Genomic DNA, 22,820 nt, shown 5'->3' on the forward strand with positions numbered 1-22,820 from the left:
AAAAAAAAATTAAGTCTTCAAAGTGGAGCATCCCCAGTACATCGCCGTTTCCAGCACCAACCGAGTGCTCTTGTCAGACTCTAACAACCATAGAATCCAGGGGATTGACGTGAACGGACGGGTGTTATTATCATTCGGTGACGAGAGATCTGATGATGGACTGTTTAAGTTCCCAAGTCTAAATCAACTTGTGACTGGAACAAAACATTGTTTTGTTGTTTCCTTTCATCTCAATCGAAGCGATCATTATTTTTCACATCTTAATTAACATTTATATTTATTATGCTCATAATGCATTACGAGAACATAGACTGAAAATTATCTGTGAAAATCATTTACTATATCAAAATTTACGGCACCTATAAATTCCGCACTCTAAAATAAAACATATAAATTATTGCAGTAAATAAAGAACCGTGCACGACGAACTTAGTCGAGTTATAAATTTAAAATATGCATAAGGACGTCTAGATTCCGTAATATCTTCCAAAGGAAGTAGTATAGAACTGCATTAAGTTATTTTATGTCCTCTGTGACAGTTTTGTATATTAACGATGATATATTTTAATGGTATACATGAAACGCGCCATTAAACAGTCTTTAGTAGGAGCTTTTAGAGCAACGAATGCTGAAAACGATTTCAAAACTCTGCTCTACTTAAATATATTTTAAAGTAAACGTGCTAAAAAGGCAGTGATATTTTGTTACCTGCTATTTTGTACCTACGTTTTACAAAACGTAAGTAACGATAAGATTTTCTTTAAATTTCCTTCGACGTTTCGAGGAGGGCGTTATCCCTGTGGTCTCGGAGAAGGCTGGCTAAAGTTGACATTGACATCTAGCCGCGTTTTCCAAACTACCCGTACTTGGTCTTGTTTATTAACTTGAACGATTAAGTCCCATTTGCTTAAAAAATAATGAGTAAAAATCGTGAAGGTTTCAATCACAATATGAAAATGTTTTGTAAGTATTATCAAAGAGAATAGATAGTATAGAGGGGTCCTGTCATAGTAAATTTTGTAGTCGCAGTCAATTTACTGCCATCTATCGACACACGACTAAAACTCAAAATGAGAACGTATAACTACCGAAAAAATTTATATATATGGATAAATGATTTTATTATTTTTATATCATTTTGACCCATGTTCATTCACTGATACCTATGTGTTAAAATTGTTAAATATAAAACGGTGTCGTCACGCCATCTAGCCGACCATAGGCCAAAGGTGTGTGCGCCATCTATCCGAGAATGACTTTTTCTTGATTTCCGAGCCACGTTTTTTTCTTAGACTTTATTCATCTTATACGGAGTTACATATGTATTTGGTATTACCTACCTAAATAGCTAGGTTACTTCGTTTTACACGACATACAGGTCAATTCGAACGTACATTGATATCATTATGTCATTAAGATATCGTGCATTTAGCTCGTACTTGTCAATACATAATAGGTATATGGGCCCAAGCGAGGTGCACGATAACTAAATAACATCACTCAGATATCATTCTGATGTCAATGTACGTTCGAATCGACCTGATAATAATAACCTTTTTCCTTATACAACATTTTCAATTAACAAAATATGTCTGAAGCGAATCAGTTCGAAGGAAACTTGGCGTATTCATTTCCCTTCGCAGCGATATTTGTATGGAAAATAACAATTTTTGAGGCCCTCGATGGCCCGGAATGATTGGATTGCCAAGCGGCGTCATTGAGTTATACAGTGCAGCTTACAACAGCGGGGGCATTAGGTATTAAAATAAAACCCCTCGTTTTATTTTACGAGTGCGTGTGGGTTTCGTATGCTAAGGGCATTTTTATGAAAGATTGTTAATAACGTCTATTTAAATGAGATCGTAGTAAAAATGTAGACTTTTTACGGTAATCTGTTTTAGGTGTTTAGTTATATCAAAAAAATCGGGCAAGTGCGAGTCGGACTCGCGCACGAAGGGTTCCGTACCATATAAAAAAAAAAACAAAAAAAAAAAGCAAAAAGAAACGGTCACCCATCCAAGTACTGACCACTCCCGACGTTGCTTAACTTTAGTCAAAAATCACGTTTGTTGTATGGGAGCCCCATTTAAATCTTTATTTTATACTGTTTTTAGTATTTGTTGTTATAGCGGCAACAGAAATACATCATCTGTGAAAATTTCAATTGTCTAGCTATCACGGTTCTTGAGATACAGCCTGGTGACAGACGGACGGACGGACGGACGGATGGACGGACGGACGGACGGACGGACGGACGGACAGCGAAGTCTTAGTAATAGGGTCCCGTTTTACCCTTTGGGTACGGAACCCTAAAAAGACGAATAAAGTCTAAGGAAAAAACGTGCCTCAGAATTCAAGTAAAAGTCATTCTCGAATAGATGCCGCACACACCTTTAGCCTATCCTCGGCTAGATGGCGTGACGACACCGTTTCATATTTAACAATTTTAACACATATATATCAGTGAATGAACATGGATCAAAATGATATAAAAATAATAAAATCAGTTATCCATATATATATACATTTTTTGATAACTTTATACGTTTTCATTTTGAGTTTTAGTCGTGTGTCGATAGATGGCAGTAAATTTACAGTGACTACAAAATTTACAATGACAGGACCCCTCTATACTATCTATTCTTTTTGGTTATATGAACAAAACTCAAGAAGTTTCTTATTTTCATCAGTGACTGCACAAAAAAGAGGCACACAATATTGTAAATGCCTTCTTATTAGCGATCCATTATCTATATAAGCATGAAATGATACAAATAAGGACCTTGACTGATACACTAGACTCAGTCTAGACTAACTATGCATCTACTTTGACGGCGATAAGTTGTGGCAGGGCCACTAAAAAACAAATTATTTTTATAGCAATATATTTATAATATATTTTCGTTTAGGGTGTCGCTTATTATTCTGTAAATAATTAACGTCCAGTAAAATACAAAAAAACCGGACAAGTGCGAGTCGGACTCGCCCACCGAGGGTTCCGTACTTTTTAGTATTTGTTGTTATAGCGGCAACAGAAATACATTATCTGTGAAAATTTCAACTGTCTAGCTATGTAGCTATCACGTTTCGTGAGATACAGCCTGGTGACAGACGGACGGCCGGACGGACGGACGGACAGCGAAGTCTTAGTAATAGGGTCCCGTTTTACCCTTTGGGTACGGAACCCTAAAAAAATGCAATTTGAAACAGAGAATACACAATGCAATCTAACAATCAACAAAACCATATTTTAATTTTCTAAGCATTTTTTTAAATCCTCTGTAATAAAAGCTGCGCAGTATTCCGGACTAAAATAAACATAGACATTCGGTACCAACAATACAATACAATATACAATTCACTTCAGAGTGCCTGTCTCGGGTGTCGACTTAAGTTTCGTCGTGTATCAGATATTGTTATGTTAACTACTACCCTGGATGCCGATTCTGTATTTACATATTTTAATATATCCCTTTTTCTTAAAAAGTAAAATAAAATCGTAAGTTCAAGTCTCGAGAATTAGAAAAATCATGTAAGATACATTGCCAAAGACAGGGATATTTGTGTGCTACAAATCTTCTACCTCAAATTTTAACTACTTCCTCATATCTGATTCATTTGAAAATTTGGAGTACTTCCGTGATCCCGATGACAATGAAAATAATATGCTAACATGAAGCTGATCTGATAATGCACTTTCAAGGTAGCCAAAGGAACTCTTCATTGAGAAAGCACAAACACATCAATTTTAGCTCATTTCAATGGTCTTAAGGAGTACTTCATAAAATGCAAATGAGAAGAAGTACAGTCAGCAATAAAAGTGCGTTACAAAAAATTTTCTGTAACTTTTGGTTTATTTTTGATACTTGTGGTTTACATCTTCCTTAAGGCAGCATGCGCCGCTATACCTATAGCAAGCAGCTATCGCTGATTGGTCCTCACGAAATGCAATTAGGCGACTTCTCATCTCGCTCGCACTTATTGGTTTTTTATAAATTAGTAAACCAGAATTAGCCTCCTGTTTCCGCAATATGGTACATTATATAACAACTTCGAGAGTTACGCCTTTTTGGAATAATCGAGCCAGAAATACGTATTGTTGTATTCAAGTGATTATGTCGAGTTTCAAAGCGTTGGAAACTATTAGTTAATGATTTGTCATTTGATAGCAAATGTGTGTTAAATCTCTGTCATGTATAGGGTTTCTATTAATAACATCGCAACATAAGCGTGTATTAAATCAACTACAAAAGTTTTGGGTATTTTGATATCAAAATACTTTAGAAACTGCTCATGTTACATGTATACCGGGTGTCCCTAGCCATTGGACAAAGCCGAAATGTACATATGCATTAGGGTATTTAGAACCAGTATTCAAAGTATCATAACAATCGGTGTAGCGGTTACGAAGAAATTAACAAATTACGATTTTTTTACTTTGGAGCAACCTGTATGTGTTAGTAGCTCCTGAGGTAATAAATAGTATGAAACCTTATTCGACCGTTTTGATTATCTTTTTTATTTATGACATTAATAAGATTATGACTTTTGACAAATGTCATCATTGCCGCACATTTTCAAACAAATTGGCAAAATCACTGCCAATGATTAATACAGTATGTTTCTTTTTGTTGTCGATTATTGGAAATAACTTTTGTTTGATAATTTATTTTTCTATCTCTTGTTGTAATTAAAAAAATATTACCGTTAGAGCATTTCTGAGAAGTAACCCTACGTGGGATTTCAGGGTTTGTCCAATGGCTAAGGTCACCCTGTATAACATACATTACATGTCATATTTTAGTATAAATGCGAAATTATTTTACAAACAAAACTTCTACTCGCACTAATTTCTTTTGAATTCTAAATGAGCGCGTAACTACGAATGTATGGCGGCGGCTAAGTTCACGTGTCTCCCATTATCAACTTAAATGACGTTAATTATTACTAATTGTAGCCATCTGGGAACTTTTTGGTAAAAGAAAATTTGTGAAAATTAGTCCAGAACTTGGTTTCAACAAGGTAAAAAAAGAAGGTAATGTAAATTAAAGTGTTGGTGGCGTTTTATGTAAAATAATATTATGATAATATTCACATTTCAGCGACAAAATTTAAACTCCGACACTTTAATCAAAATTTCGATATAGCAATTAAGTTTATTGCAATATATATTTTTTAATTAAAGTTTATTAAACATAAAAAATATCAAAATTTAGACAAGTTAGGTTATCAAAAGTTATTTTCTAGTATCGCTCCCAGACGTATCTGTTTGATAAAATTTAGTTTTGTCACAGTAGGTAGGTATGTTGTTGTACTATTGAAACAAAACTTAAAAAGGCCACGTTGCTGACTGACAGGCCTATGAACGATTTAATAATAAATTAAATTAAATTTAAATTATATTAACGTTTAATTCAAGCTCGTGGCTCATAAAATGCAGATACCGTAGCAGGCTTAGTTTCTTGTGGGTTGGAAGTTCAGATAGCAGTTCGTTTCGTAAAATCTAGTACCTATGCCCAATCGCTCTAAGTGAGCCGTGGCAAATGCCGAGATAATGCTAGAAAGATTATATAATGTACAGTGCAATATCACTCCAATACAGTCAAAGAATTTAATTTCTATACCATTTCGTACGTTGTTACAGTGACAATCATTAAAGTCGCTAGGGACCACATACTATTGTCACTGTGACCAGGTACGAAAAGGTACTGATATTAAATTTTATGACCTCTTAATTTAAACATGATACTTACTTTGACTTCTTGTCTACAGGGGCGTCGCCGTTGACGACCAAGGCTATATCGTAGTAGCCGATTCCGGCAACAATCGCATTCAGATCTTCCACCCTGACGGAACGTTCCTCCGTGCCTTCGGCTCCTGGGGCTCCAGCGATGGCGAGTTCAAGGGTCTTGAGGGGATCGCCGTCATGAGCGGAGGGAACATCATCGTGTGTGATCGGGAGAACCATAGGGTACAAGTTTTTTAAGGGTTTAATACTTATGGCTGAAGAACCTTATGACTAAGTAATTAAAGTTTAAAGTCCTCTTAGTAAAGCCCTTCAATTGGTGTCATGACCAGGATGCCAATCATTTGTTCAATTATCTTTATATAATTGAGCTTTCGGTTTTTAAGCGACACTTAACATATTCGATATTTTAATTTGATTTTGATCCCAACTAAGGAATTGGAAGTCCTCTGTTGCTGGGGTCAGTGTATCGAATATGATACATAAAATGTATGTTTTGTATTGATCGTTTTACTGGCAAGTAATATTCGAAACAAAATTTTAACAAATTGACATGTATAGGGCAGCCGAGAATTTGGTTCAGTTACTGGCCAGTATTGTATCAAAAAAAAATACTTTTGATTCAACTTTTGAATCGGTCGTTTTTATTTGCGAGCATTTTTAAAGTAATCTCGATGGAAGTTATTAATTTGTCAAAGGTTTATGAGCCCTACATTGAGCCAAAAAACAATTATAATTTAATTGGTCTTTAACATTGATTTCGCTTTGATGTGGCAATAATTAATTTGAAAATGTAACTAGTTTTTTCACAGACTTTTTTTCTAGCTGGCCAGTAATTGAAATATTTCTTTCTTCGTAATTATATTCCTTTTACTTTTTTTATTGAATCGTGTATCGTGTTATGTGCTTTGAGCATTATCTTGAAATTATTGTACCCAATGGTTGTATCATTTTATACATTTTGTTTTATTAGTCAAATTTATTAACTTGTAAATAATAAGAAAAATAATTATAATTATATCTATTTTGCACTGCTTTGTACTATCATACTCTTTATTAAATTGTTCACGTTATGAATTTTATTCAATATGTATTATATGTATATTATTTATTACAAATTTAAAACCTGCAGTGATTTCTTATTTAAAGAGGTTTGCGCATTGCCCTCTGCTTTCACTGCTGTTTTGCTTTTTAACAAAACAAATGCAATAATATGTCTATATTCTGTATAAATCTATTATATTTTTTCTTAAAGATGCACGGAAATATCGCCATGGTATACATATAATAAACCACAAAGCATAGTTATTTAATGATGGCGGTGATTAATTTCCATTTGCAGGACTCGAGCTAATTTTGTGCCACATATAAAATGAATACTTTATTTATATAAATATATTAATTTCCTTGCATTTTTAAGGATCTAAATCGCTTGGGCCCGAATGGGGGACGTCAGTCTCGATTTTTAAACGGCCTCGCTTACACTCGTCCGTTTAAAATTGGCCGACGATCCCTGATTTCCTGGCCCTTATAGTAACATATTAAATATATTTACACAAGTGAACATGCATTTACACATAAACACGTATTTATCCAATACATTTTCCGGGGAAATTCCGCACGCTTGCACAAATAAACAGAAAATTGTAATAAATTCCGACGGTCTCGCCAATTGGTTTGCTCGACGCCAACAGGGAGCTGGTTCGAACTTATATATTGAATTATTGAAGTCAATTTCATCTCATTTTGGCATCGTTCCGTGCTTGTCGTTTGTTTGTACTTGTGTAAGTGAGATGAGATGTGAGCTATAAAGAAATCAAAGACAAACGTTTAAAGTTCAAATGTCGCTTCGTATTTCGCTGAAAAAACGCAATGACTGTTACACTTGGGTATATATAATAGAATTCTCGCTTTAGTTGCATGAGCATTTCACAGAAAACCCAACGTAATGTACACATAACATTACCATTTCAAAATAAATGAATCATTTTAAATTAAATAATACTGAAGCAGCATTAAAAATTTACAATTTTCTATCAGTGCCGTAATAGTTGATTAATTTATTATATATTTTTTTAAATTACATTAGCATTTTTTTTTAGTTTGTTTTCAGGTGCCAAAATCATGTTCAATTCAAAGTGTCTCTTGGCTATATTTTTGGCTAGCTATGGAAACTATACCAATCATTCTGTAACATTTAATGATGTTATTTATTTTTTAATTACTTATAACTGGCATAAGTACAAAGTAAGTGGCATAAGTTACTTTTATATACGTTTTGCACACCTAAAGGCATAAATAAAACTGCTCAGATCTGAAGCCATATTTTTTATAAGTAAATAATTTAAACATTAGTACTTGTACGTATGTATCAATTTTGATACGTTTTAAATCACTCACAAAGTATAATCATTCTGACATAAAAAGCGAACATAATGTGAATAAATAAACTACACAAGGGACCTTCATGCCTACCTAATAGTGTAGGTACCGAGTTCATAAATATTTATTGAAAACTTACTTATACTCACTCGCGCGGAAAAGTTTTTTCATACGTGAGAGCTTACTGTAAATTTTATAGGTAAATACAGGGGAAAAATACTGATTTATTTACAATTGACGACTGTGTTCGTCACGGTCATCAAGCGTAAATTTATGTGGTCGTTAAATTCTATTCATGTTTATTCATATCTATTTATGGCGTTCCCTCTGTGTCTGCCCGTTGGCCAGACGCCATCTGACGCCATCCGACGCCATCTGTTAAAATATTGTGGCTAACATCAAGCCACAAAAAAAAAAGATCGGTGCAAAAGATTGTACCATACCTTTGGCCTACTGTCGAGTAGATGGCGTTAATTTCAATATTTAACAAATTAACACATATCAGTGAAAGAATAATGTCAAATGGCGTTCTAACAGTTTTAATCTTCTGTCGAAAGATGGCAGTAAATTTACTGTGGCTACATAATTTTACTTTGACAATCCGCCTCTATTTCAAATTCTCTTTGCTTCTATAAAATGCCCATACATTTCCTACATCGCGCTTACGGAGTTCCAAATGTCAGTTGCTATAAATACAACTCCTAACCAGCTCTCATTGACATTCGGTCCCCAGGCATAACACCCACTGACTATTATATTATACTTTAAAGACGGTCCAAAGGATATTTGAATTTAAAGCAGTTTCCAAAGGTATAAAAAAATCCTTTCTAGTTAAAAACCTCCAAATTTAAAACCCGTTTTATCAAAAATCAACACTATTTAATGGCATTCTCTGGGTGCTTTGAGTGCTCCAGTAACGTAAAACACAATATGTCTGTCCTATAAAAGTATTTTGGACCTCATTTTTTTTGAAGTCAGCCTTCCAAACACAAGATTACGATGTACGTGTGTCGTGTGCGAAAGGCCCTGTGTTACCTTTACCGCAGATTATATAAGATTCGAGCAGGTATACCACTCTCATGCAAATTTCCTTTTAAATCTTGTCATTGCAGTTTCATGTCTAAATCATTTGTTTATTCATCCACTGACGAAGTCCTCGTATAAAGAAATTCTCTGAGATCAATAATCATGACATCAACAATTGTAAATTCGTAATCGACACTTGCAAGCAGAAATTAACCCCTTGGCCACGTGGTCTTACTGCCTTTGTTCTACCAATCGGACCACATGAACTTTTTTTTGACCGATTGGTAGGACAAAGGCAGTAGAACCACGTGGCCAGAGCGGAAATGACGACCTTCAAGAAAAGAGCGTACTCCCATCTTAAAGTGCGTTGGCACTTGAAACCCCTCTGGGGTTGCAGGTGTCCATGTGCGACGGTAATTGCATACCATCAGGTGTTTCTTCTGCTCTTTTGCCTCCTAGATATTATAAAAAAATTACATTAATTAAATAAATATGTCAAGCGTAACCTGCGATGATTGTGCGCGATCATGATTGGGTTGTTGTAGACCTTCCGATTACTATATGTTAGACCAAGATGAGTCTGCAACGATTTTGATAGCTCACGTAGTGCAAGTGTTATTTTAAATGAAATTATGACGTATAAATAACACTTGCACTGCGAAAGCTATAAAAATCGTTGCAGACTTTTCTTGGTCTAACTCTAAGAGCATATTCGTGTTTAGGGACTGCTATATCTGGAAATATGAATTATATAATCAAGCGACGACGTTGGTACCATTTTTTCCGTGGAAATATTTTGGGGCAGCAAGGATTTTTACTTTTTCTGTATTGATAGACCAAAGGGTAAATTTATGGTATTTTCCATGGGAAGCGAATTGCCTTTAGAATGAATTTGTGTAAAATATTTAATTTATTTAAGACTCATTTTTTGTGTTACATACGTATGAGTTTTTAGGTCAAAGTCAATGAGTAATTAGTCCTAGGATCAATTCAGTGTTGCACTCAAGTACCTACTTATTTATTTAAAAATACGATTCATCTAAAATACCTATCTAGTCAAATATGCCAAATAATAATCAAATAATTTGAATTAATGGGTAACCCGAGTGGGAGTTTTAGCTTTGTATTTATTTTCTTATTTAATACTGTCATGCTGCATCCTTTGCTTCAACGTAAAATTAGTTTTTGTGACTGTTACATAATGAAAGGCATTAAAATACGAGTGTGGGTTTACAAACGAGCTGAAAGTGAGTTTTATAAAAACATCACACTAGTGTTTTAATGCTTAGGCATTATGTACAGTTACCTACATTCACTGCTTTATCTACATGTACGTTACGTGTGTAGATAAAGACTTATGAAAATACATATAATAATATATATATAATAATACTGCGGATTTAATTACAACAATACACTTACCTACTCACCTTAGATTAGTGTTTACATAATATAAGTAAATATCTATACGTATGTTGGAATACATTTTGTAAAGTTTTTCAAGTTTAAATAAAAAGATTTGTTACTGAAATGTTGTTTCATTTTGTTATTAATTTAGTCTTGCCCGCCGACAAAAGTTGAAAATAAACGTGTTTTGACCAGTTAGGTTTATTTCGTATTCTGTTGTGTACCTACATTTTTGAAGGCTGTCAGAAAACATACCACCTACTTATTTATTCAGATCGTTTTCTTACAATTTTCTCCCCTAATTGAGGTAAATTTAACGGATAAAATAGAATCAAAGACCTTTCAGATTGTAAATATTTTCAAACTTAATATTATAGCAAAAAAACGCTTAACGGTATTTTTTAGGTACTTACGCAATTTTTGTACCTATTTAATCTTGTAACTATGCCCTACCCCAATTAACTATTTTTGTAGATACTCGGCAACAGCAAACCTTTACCGAAAGGTAAAATTACATTTCCAACCGCAGCTGCACTACTGCTCCGACACTGCTGCAGCGGCCTCAACGCCATCCATACTAAAATGAATGACGATACTGACTGCACGTAATATGATGAATTAGTATGTTTGCTTTGTTTGGAATGACCCGCAACACATAAATATGAATATCAAAGGCCTCCAACTATAAACTTAAGTGGCTTATAAGTGGACTGACATGTTGAATGACCGAGTGCAGACTACACTCGGTCATTACACCGAATACAGCTACTTACCTACAACAAAGACGCGTCGTCAAAACTATTACACATATAAAATGAAAATATAATCAAGTAAATATTATCATAATTATCTACTTTCCTTTATATGTATGTAATAATAGTGTTATATGGCGGGTTGTTAATGTTGTTATTTGTTATTCATACTTACCTACTAGGCCTTGATGTTAACAAAGCTATTTCAGAAAAAATACACTACGTCCTACATAATTCTGAATTTGCGAGAAAACTCTTTGTCTTATTACACTTTGTATACTCGTAAGGTCAATCTTAATACCACAAAGCTATTTATACACCCGCGCGAACAGGTGATCAAAAAGATTGATGAATATTAAATAAACATCGATTAGTGTTCCGTCAATATAGCCAACTTTGCCACCAGGGGAAACTTTGCCCAAAACGACAATTTTAAACAAATTCGTTAATGTAGAAAATTTTAAAATACTTATGGCCACCCTGGTATTTTTAGCAGAAAATAGGTTAAATTTGTGACAAAACTATATACCAAACATGTGCACAACTTGACTAGGGAATTTTCAGCGAGTTGTCAAATATAGGGTATATTTCGGCGGGCAAAAAACTGTTGAGCAAAAAAATGAATGCATGTAGAAAAAAATTGAGAACCCTTTGACAAACATTTCCGGGTTTCAGTTATAAAACATGCAGCATAAATTATGCCCATTGAGGTTTAATCTAAAAAGGCCTAAAGACTCAAAAGTTTTGGCGGTGGGCAATGTAATCCGGTAATTTACAGACCTATGGATGCCAACATTGCCCACCACCAAAAACGGCTTAGGGTTGACACTTTTGACAAATTTACCCGACTTCGCAAGTAAAAGAAGATTATGTTTGTACAAGTAAGTTTATAAATATATACTGTATTTGATTGGTCTTATAGTTATTATCCTTTATTTAGATGTTTTATCCCTTTGACGCATGAAAAATACAGCAAAACTCATAATTTAGGCCATTAAACTATTGTAACAGGTTTTCTCTAAAGTGACAACTCTAGCCTTTGTAAAATGCTTAGGTGAGTCTTGTATGGAAATGGCCAAAAACGGGTAGGTAACATTGCCCACCAAATTTATTCAAAAGTTTTTACACTTATCGCCAAGTTATTAACAGGGAACGGTAGGATTGCCCAAAACCTTCAAATGATCCTTAGACATCACACATCATACGAGCTGTATTTGAACACCAAATGGACGTGGGCAATGTTGGCTTAAACCCCGGATATCTTTGCCCGCCCTCTAAAACGCCAAAAAACTGGGTAAAAACATGATTTTTTTTTTTCAATTAGACTGATGCGTTTGATCACTATGGACGTGCTGAGCAAAAAAAAGTCCTATGGTGTGATATAATTTTTTTGAGAAATTCGTGTTTTTTCAAAAAAAGCGGGCAAAGTTGACGGTTTCCGAACCTCACAATTACCGACCCTTCAAGCACTGACAAAGGAAATTCATTTCCAATTTCAAGGTGGTAAGTTTCAAATTCTAACGGTAGAGAGAATTTAAAGATTTCCAAGAAATGGTGGCTTATTTCGTAAATACCTATCCATTGGAATTTCGACTTAAAGTATTACCAGTTTTAGGTTGAAATTGGAGATTTCTTCTTAAATTTAGATGCGTGAACGGATCTCACAGTTTTTCCATTAACCGAAACTATTGGACCGCGGTTTTATTTTCAGTCGTGAAGTTCAGGCTTCGGATTGTACTCAGAAACTTTTTTCTTTTGTGTTTTTGTAAAGGAAATTAGTCTAGATATAAATGTATTATATTATAAGTAAATAAAATTCGAACCTATCGAGTCTACGCGCGCGCACGTTTATGTGGGTGCGCGCGTGTGTGTGTGTGTGTGTGTGTGTGTGTGTGTGTGTGTGTGTGTGTGTGTGTGTGTGTGTGTGTGTGTGTGTGTGTGTGTGTGTGTGTGTGTGTGTGTGTGTGTGTGTGTGTGTGTGTGTGTTCTTAATATTATATATAGAGTTTTCCGGTTCTACTGAATATTGTCTTCGGTGTCAGTACAGTACGTATCATAATAACCACAGAAATATCAAAAAACCCCACACATAATAATTCTGTCGAGTTTTTTCTTCCACTAAAACAAAACACAGCTATTACAGAAAGGCCTTTCCACAAACAAACAGTCCCTAAACTTAGCCGCCACAGTTTACTGAAACTATCGCCTATAGCGTTGATGGGGCGGGCGTTTCGTTTTATTTCTCTTATCGCTAACGGGGCCTGTAAGTGCGAGCGATTTCTCTAACGCTGCGAAAAGAGAGGCGGAAGCGATTCTAACTTTTACGAGTAAATATAAACTATAGAAATGATAAAAAATAGCTTTATTAATTAGTAAGCGCTAGTGGCCTAGCGGTAAGAGCGTGCGACTTTCAATCCAGAGGTCGCGGGTTCAAACCCCGACTCGTACCAATGATTTTTTCGGAACTTATGTACGAAATATCATGTGTTATTTACTAGTTACTTTTCGGTGAAGGAAAACATCGTGAGGAAACCGGACTAATCCCAATATAAAAGACCTAGTTTCCCCTCTGGGTTGGAAGGTCAGTTGACACTCGCTTTCGTAAAAACTGGGATTAGTTGTTAAGCGGACCCCAGGCTCCCTTGAGCCGTGGCAAAATTCCGGGATAGCGCGAGGAAGAAGAAGAGAAATTATAAAAAATGCAAACCCATAAAATTTCGAATCTGTTCACAAAAACTAACCAGAATCGGTTGATAAATGTGAGGTGTGGAGGAGAAGAGCCGGAGATACAAAAGCATTTTTCTGTGCGTATATATTATATCCATAACAAATGTATAATGGAAGTGCGATCAATTTAACTAACGATGCCAGGAGATATAGAGCGGAAGCGGTTATTTCCTTCCGTATAAACATCAAAGAATGAATAATGGAAAAGGAATCATTAAAATGGAACTTTGCATATGATTTCAATTTGATATACCCAGGCACTTTGTTTTCGTAAGAGTGGGTTGAAGCGTTTGTTCAGATATTTGTCTAAGCAAATCATAAAATTAGGAATATTTATTTTAAAATAATACTTTACAAATAAAATTTTAATTTTACAAAAGAACTTTAATCTTATTTGTTATCTTTAAAATATGTGTTCAAAATGTACAAATGACTTTCTAATGTAATTTGAATTATTGTAATTTTGACATAATAAAAATATTATTTCTTTACTTTAATGACTTACCAACAGATTGATGTTTGTTGCTACAAATTTTAATTATGTAGGAGAATAATTATTGATACGGATAAAGAAAATATAAATTGAACAATACCTTGATGGTGTAGATAATAAAGTTGTGTACACATATTTATAGCGTTTGTCCGTGTAGATATTTTAGAACTTGACTGCAAGTCTAGCTTCATAAATAGTTCCACCATAAATCATAAATTAAGATGTGCTCGATAAAGCTGCCTTCCTCGGGCATTACTCGTGAAAAAGAAAATAATTGCAAAAAAAAAATATTACTCATGACCTTGACCTTTATAAACCTGCAGTAATCTCATAACCAACACCACAAGACAAGCGATTTATAAGGCCTTCTATTCGCGCCTCCCGACGGGAATTACCAGCCAGTAATGGTTATTTGTATGACTTATTAACACATTTATAATAGTAATGTTGGAATTATGTTTGACCTTGACCTTCAGAAACCCGCTGTAATCTCATAACCAACACCACAAGACAAGCGATTTCTCTAACAAGGCCTTCTGTTCACGCCTCCCAACGGGAACAATCGTCGATTACCAGGCGGTAATGGTTATTTGTATGACGTATGGATGCCGATTGCCACATTTATATACTCACCCCCTTATTCATAAACGTTTACTAAATTTGACAAGCCGATAATAATCGTTTGTCCCTTTCCGACGTATTGGTATGATGGATATCCTATCTATACCTATATATGTATGAGTATCTATCTATTACATATGGATAAGTGTGGCTGCGGGGTGTGATTGACTTTCACATTAGTGCCTATTCACGCATTGATTAGTATTTATAGCGAGTTCATACATTTGCTACTTATTTTTAAAGGAAAATGTATGAACTCGCAATACACACTAATCAATGTGTAAACAGACTTGAATGTGAAGGTCATACTTACCCGTACTAACTTTATCTTCTTCATTGAGGGCATTTATCTAGCGATTTTTAAAGAACTGCGGGTGTTAGTGACGGAGTTTTACTGTCCTGACTAATGGCGACATTAGTTACTTTCAGTATTGTATGGAACAAGTGATTCTAGGCCCCTATAGTGCAGATACAGAAAAACCATGGCTTACCAACCAGATGAACAAACTATACTTATAAAACTTTTTTTACGACATAACAGACAAAACAGACCTTACCACAGAACAGAAATTATGTAAGAATTTTTTTTAGATTATAAAGGCATTTGAAACTAAATACATGCCTATCGCATGTCAAGTATCTAATTCCAACATCCCTGTTACCTAAAGAGGTACTCCCATGTAATTAAGCACGCACTTGACGCCATCTGTGTGACGTCGTTCATATAAACGGGTGTCACTCAAACCGGCGTATTTCAAGTTAAAAAGGGTGTCAGTTACGACGCTCGGGTGATTAAGGTGCGTTTATGGATTACGTGGATTCTGAGAATAGTCATGTACCGTGAATATTCCTGTTTTTGTTATCTTCCCGGAACAAAGGAATATTGAATTTAAACTCTACTTTAAGGTTCGTATTCAAAACACTCTTGAGTGAAAAAAAAATCTGTAGTGGTTGATGTGCGTAATTGTTTAATGTGATATGGTAAACGTACTAGTGCTCGACATGCTAATGACCAATAGATGACACCTTGCTGTCACCTCCATTGACAATGACTTAAGTTTCAAGATGACATGTACTGGGACCGCGTCGAGCACCAGTACGTTTACCTTATTTTTACTGTCCTCAAAAAAATAATCTCTTCTTGTTTTTGTTATCGATTTAGCGGTGAGTTATTGGAAGAAAATGTCGTAAGTGCCAAGGTAATGGCATGTGCAAAGAATATTTACCTTGTCTCAGTTATCTCTCTCAGCTGCTGCAATTAAGGTTAACTGAGTTTCCTTTCTTGAAAATTAAGTAAAAATAGTCAGAAAAAGAATAATAGTACCAGTTAGTAATAACGGTAGTAACTAAGTAGTAGTAGCTCAGTATCTGAACTTTGAAGATTTTTTTCGCCAATAATCTTAACTTTTGCGAATACAACAGGCAACTTAGAACGTAAATCTCTTTACCTGAAACTAGTTAAAGTTCCCTCGAGGCTTTTTCCATTATTCTTCTTCTTCTTGCGAACCTATTTCTCCTTCATGTACAAAACAAATTAACCCAATATTCCCTTGATTGCAGCGCATTACATAAACATTATCGAACATTCCTGCTCGCCCCTTCACTAGAACAATTAAACGATAACTGCCGCAATGTCATGTGAGTCTTATGTTATACGATAACGGAGGGTGTAAGATAATATGTTTAAGCTGAGAACACCAATTTACTCACGTAGGGACCCACGAATATGTACTAAGATATGTTGTAGGTATTAGGTAGGGTAAACCATCAATTACTGGCCACTTTTTAATAACTGGCTACCTTATACTAAATAATAATCCAATGTTATTATGGAATAATATTAACATCAATAAATTGCTCTGATAATTAGATTAAGATAATATGTACCTAATAACTTATCGTAAGTGCTTGTTCCTAGGCCTACATGAATAAAGTATATTTTGACTTTGACTTTGAAAATAATTTTATTCACCTATAAACATTATTAATTTTAATTTTAGTATAAAGTTGATACCGGTTGAAGGTTCAATAACTAGCCACTTAAAAGGTAAAGTAGCTTGAACCTTAGACGTTATTGACGGAGTGAAGTGCGCATTGATTTAAATTTTTTATGATTCTAGAAATTGGGGCACCACCTATTTAAGGTATTTCGACGGACACTTTTTTATACACAGATATTTTTCTCCTTACCTCTACCCTCCATGATACAAACTAATTACACATTATAGATATTGTAACAATGTACCCATAGTCTAATAAAACATGGTCTTCTCTTCCCAGAGTGATACAAGCCTACGTCACAATAACATTGCCGCTTTATATAGCGCTATCGCATATTATCATATAGCGTTGTCACATGATGACGTAGGCTTGTGTCAGTCACGTGACCACGAAAAGACGGGAAGAGAGTACCAGGCGGAGTATATTATTATACAATGAATGTACCATTGCTGTAACTGACGCCGAATGAGTATCAGTTTGATAGCTGGCTGAGAACATTTCGATGAATCTGCTCGAATCTAAACGGAATCTGAGTGAGTCTAAACCGTAAAGTTATTCAATGTTAGTATGTCTCACAACAGTTTAAATTCGAATATGCTCGAATTTTTGACAGTTGGGCAGCAATTCAGTCGGCAGCAATATCACGCTGGTGCAGTCTAATTTAAATCCCAACCGTACTTTTAGGCTGCGAATACCCGGATACCTTTGTTGGACATAATTATTGAAAGTCATAATGTAATTATTGTCAGATTATCATTAGTCATAATTCTGAAACCGATAACTTTTCAGGATTTTCGTTAGGTTATCCTATAGATAGGTTAGGTTAGATTTGTTTTTTGGCAATCCTGAAAAGTTACGCGTTTCAGAGAAAAACCAAATTATGACTAACGAAAATGCGGACAAACAATACATTATGACTTAAAACTTTATGAGAAACAATAGAGACAGATATCCCTGCGATTCCACCAGAGACGTGGATGCGTAGCGATGGATGTGTTTGTTAGACCAATAAATTAACTTCATTTACCTATTCTCGCTCAGTGTGTTTCTGGTCGGCAATTTCTACACAGCTTATGTATTTAGTTATTGTTCGTGAAAATACCTATTTATAAAAAAGAGTAGAACCAGTATAAAAATGATTTTTATGTTATAGCGTTGATACACATAACAATTCATTAAATATAATGTGCTACTTACATGAATGTTAGTAGAACTTTTAAATCTAATTCTGAATATCAGAACGAGTAATATGTAGGTAAAAACGGCAACACTCCTGTACGGTTACCATCAGTTTCTCACTGACATAAACGCCGTCGAGAACGTAATTTACTTTCTATACATCCCGTTTGCACTAATATGCGAGTGCGAGCGAGATGTATAGAAAGTAAATTACGTTCTCGACGGCGTTTACGTCAGTGACAAACTGATGGTAACCGTACTGTAGCCTTAGTAGCCTTAGTTAGTCGGTAGACTATGCTAGGCTATGGAGTGGTACTTATAAATGTCAAACGGTGCGAAGCTGGACCAAATTATCCTCATATATTATTTAACTAAAGAGCTCCTTTGTTTTTCCTTTCGCACCCCTATCCTTTGTTTACTCGTATTGTTTGCTTAATTAATTGGCAACTTCATATGTTACTTGGAAACATGCCAGAACATGATTGACTTTCTCGATACCGATTATAATCAAAATGGCGTCTGTATTATTCTTACATATCTTCATTAGAAGACTCTTAGCAAATGTGGTTATCGTTTCCTTTTTCTGTCTGATTATTGTACTTGATGAATATTTAGCTCGTTAAAACAAAAGAAGTAAAAACTGCTTTGCGCCATGATAACTAGTCAGCTAATTTCGTTAAAAAGTTTTCGATCTACACATGATTCTCTGAACTCTAAAAGAGCCGTAGAATTAAAAAAAAAGTTATATCGAATAAGGTAGTAAAAAAACTCTTAAGTATATTTTTTGTTTATCTCTGGCTGCCGAATCAGTAATAAATTTACAATTTATGTAAGAATGTCCCATAATATTTATCAATTATTTATTCTTATTTGTATTATAACTTTACAGGCGAAGAAGAGAAATGAAGAGAAGTCACGTGAGTAATTTCACCGTCACAAAGTGGCAAACACAGTCCCAGTACCGTGTAACAGACGTGTGTAGTGTGTAGTGGATCATTAAAACGCGCGATAGATCGAGCTGCTCACAATGCGGCTAACGATGAGCTTCACGGAGCGATAGCAAAACTGATACCAGCGGTGGCAGCATTTTTATCACATGTCACTATGTCCGTCACTTTCGCACTTACATACTTGTTAGAACGTGATAGGCCCGGTGACAAATGATAAAGAGCAGACCATCTTAGCCCTACAGGTTTAGTGGCGGTTCTTTTGGGTTTTCTTTGCGGTTGTAGCATTTTGACATTACCTACAATAAAAAACATTCACTTTACTAAGACATACTGATCTGCCGACGAAAAGTTTCTAAAATTACGAAAATTTCCACGTGGTTCGTTATATTTTTGTAAAATAAAAATAAATATAATAAAAAAATAAATTCAGCTTATATACGCCCCATTGCTGGGCACAGGACTCCTCTCATGCGCGAGAGGGCTTAGGCTAAAATAAATTAAATATGAATTATAGAACTTTTCCAAAATCTTGGAAGAATAAAATTATCCGTAACTTGTAAATTTTTACCAGGAAACCTACATTTAGCAGTACGTAGATATTGTGATCGGCTTTGAACAGACACGTACATCTTAGGTACATTTATATGTATTATATAATTACCTCTTTATTTATTTCCTGGAATTTTCCAAATAAGTAGCTGATGATGTAATTAAAATACTTTGCCAAATTAGCAATGCAAAGTCAGACCCACGTCAGTCACATCAAATCAAAATCATGCAAATATACCAAATATTTGCTTGCTTTCGTGGTTGGATTTATGTTGCTAAATCATCGAACCCATCGGAGATAAGAAAACATTTTTACTATCATTCTTAGCCCGTTATAGTATCCCACTGCTGGGCAAAGGCCTCTCCCCTTGATTTCCACCTTGATTTTTACTAAGCCGTCAAATTGCTCGCATAAGCTTTCGATGTATCCGGTTCAAGTTCTTATTTCTTCGTTTCTTTTCTCATTTTCTGCTACCCCTACGTCTTCAAGACACAGCGCAGATCATCCCACTCTCCGCGGCTTTTAGCACGATTGCTTCTCACTGACACCCCATACTATAGCGCCATATTCCCCAACAAACGTCACTACACTTACAACGTTCTGTGTTTCAATATACTTCTCACCGACGCCTTATTCTAAAACGGTATATTCCCCATCAAACGTCATTTCACTTATTACTATTTACGTATTTACCATAGATTAAACAGCGCGACACAGTTTGCTTCGTAATGTTGGTTAAATTGATACGCGCGCAGTTTTAACTTAATGCGAGGTATTTTATATGCTGTTTTGCATGTAAATTGTTATGTCCTGGATTAGTAGATTAAGAACGTGACACGTTTAAGATGGAAAGCTTAGGGGACACACTTGGGGATGGGGAATTATCATAATTAAGCACGTTTTCTGGAGTTAACGTAAGGAAAACAAAAATATTTGGATATTATTTTATTTTTGTGGAACGGAGCTGTATAAATTTCATAGTAGTAAGGATAAACTCGTGCCTACCTCCAACTATGATAGAGACATACAGAATGAGCAAAAAACTAAATTAGAAAGTGCCAAAAAAATCATCTCAGCGGTCCAGCGGTCGCATGAATGTACCAAAACGTAAAGTAAGCGGACTGGAAAATACGAAAAGCTGTATTGAGGAGATACGGTAGGTGATTAATAATCACTGATTATCTTGGAATATACTGTTACAAATGCAAATAATTTTCTTTTTAGTAAAAGGTGGCCAGTTATTAACCGGTGACCAGTTATTGACGATGTACCGTAAAATGAGGTGAGTTGGGTGAAATTTGACTTTCAAACCTCGATAAAATTTTATTTTTACATGTGAAATCTGAATGGTGTACCTATATAATAAGTGGTTCGGACGTTTGTATTTTAGTTTGTATTTTATTTTGGGTAGTTCCATTTCATAACTTTGACTATAAAGAGGAAAACCCACCTCATCCCGTAGTGCCTCGTATTTGGGGTGAGAGGGTTTTTCATACAAAGGTGATTTTGGAAGATTGTTGGATCGATTTTTTTTTATTATGAATATTACTATAGCTCCATTTTAAATTGGAATACATTATTTTTGAAGCAGTAGCCTTAAAAACCCACCTCACCCCCCTCTCAATCCTTCTCTCCCCATTCATAACCCATAGCTCCCGCGAAACCTACTAACCCCGTTAGACGGTACCCTATGTAGTTTTAATATTTGAAAGGCAATCTTGTACATTGTAGATTTGTGTTAGTATACCTAAAATATTGACCCTTTCTACCAGTTTAATTTTTCAACCAGTTGGTATTACAAACAACCACTAGTCTCAAATTCTGTTCCATTCACCGGCATCTATTTTATTATTAAACACCATTAAAACTTCTTCAAATAATTATTATGTGATAAAACAATATAATATTCATAAAGAATATCGCAGGAGCAAATTAGAATTAGTTAATTTACTTTGAAAATAAAAACTTCAAAGCTAGCAAATTGTGAAACAGCGTGAAATTTCTTTGTATTTTCCTTGCCACTGAGCACAGAACCAAAATACAGCTATTGTATGGAACTTTCAAAGAATTACCATATAAGTAGGAAAATCAGTAGCTCGACGTTATAATAGGTATGAGAAATGTACCAGTTGGGGCGTCAGACATACCGGCGGATATATTGACCTAGTTTAGTGCTAAGAAGTATTTCCGGGCAGTTATGACCTTCAAACCTTCAAGAAAAAACGTAGGGTAAGTCGCCAGTAACTGGTCACTTTTAGTACCTAGCCACCCCAAACCAAAAATGAATTCTATTCACCTATAAATATAATTCATTTTAGTATAAGTTATTGATACCTTTTACTAAAATGAATTCTGTTTATATTAGGTGAATAGTTTTAATTTTTAGTTTAGGGCGGCCAGTTACTAAAAGTGGCCAGTTCTGGTGAATTAAATTAAAATGAATTAATGTAATAAAGTAATGTTGTAATATATGTCAGAAACATATATAGTGTATCGGTCGAAGAGCCCGCCTTACAAGACGCAAACTGTCTTATTTTAAAAATTAGAAATGATATGGCCATTGTTGCAATCTATCGATCCCCATCGACATACTGTACTAATCCTTTTGTAGAAAGCTTAGATACAATTTTATCTGCATTATCATCTTTTCGGTCTCTCGCTGTCATTGGTGACATAAATATCAATATATCTCCAAACTCTGTTGATCCTCGTTCAGATGACTATCTTCTCCTGACAGCATCACATGCTTTACTTCCGGCGCACACATATCCCACTCGAAATGAAAACTGTTTGGACCACGTAATGTTAAAGACTAATAATAAGGCCACGGTTTTTATCTTAAAATCTTTTATTACTGACCACGCCCCGGTGGTCTTCTGTCTGGAATACAAATCTAAACCTTGCACCTATCACTCATCAGTTAGGGTAGACAAATGCGCAATATCTAAGGATATATTAAAAACGGATTTTTCAAATATACTATCAC

At 35.0% G+C, this 22,820-nt stretch overlaps 2 protein-coding genes and 1 long non-coding RNA gene across 6 annotated transcripts in view; 2 read left to right on the forward strand and 1 right to left on the reverse strand.

Annotated features, from left to right (window-relative positions):
* LOC134796338 (RING finger protein nhl-1) overlaps positions 1-6,018 on the forward strand; it is a 143,809-nt gene extending 137,791 nt beyond the window's left edge. For all 4 annotated transcript variants that reach the window (XM_063768481.1, XM_063768480.1, XM_063768479.1 and 1 more), the window contains one exon: positions 5,773-6,018. In XM_063768481.1, coding sequence (XP_063624551.1) covers positions 5,773-5,986 — 214 coding nt within the window. In that variant the 3' untranslated portion in view covers positions 5,987-6,018. The remainder of the gene's footprint in view (positions 1-5,772) is intronic.
* Positions 1-22,820, forward strand: part of LOC134796430 (uncharacterized) — a 373,125-nt gene that overhangs the window by 175,697 nt on the left and 174,608 nt on the right. The gene's annotated exons all lie outside the window — the stretch shown is intronic.
* LOC134796390 (UDP-xylose and UDP-N-acetylglucosamine transporter) overlaps positions 19,419-22,820 on the reverse strand; it is a 217,236-nt gene continuing 213,834 nt past the window's right edge. The window contains exon 3 of the mRNA XM_063768583.1: positions 19,419-19,520. The gene's annotated coding sequence lies outside the window, so the exon portion shown is untranslated. The remainder of the gene's footprint in view (positions 19,521-22,820) is intronic.

Source organism: Cydia splendana, chromosome 13 (genome assembly GCF_910591565.1).
Source record: "Cydia splendana chromosome 13, ilCydSple1.2, whole genome shotgun sequence".
Classification (NCBI taxonomy): Eukaryota; Metazoa; Arthropoda; class Insecta; order Lepidoptera; family Tortricidae; genus Cydia; species Cydia splendana.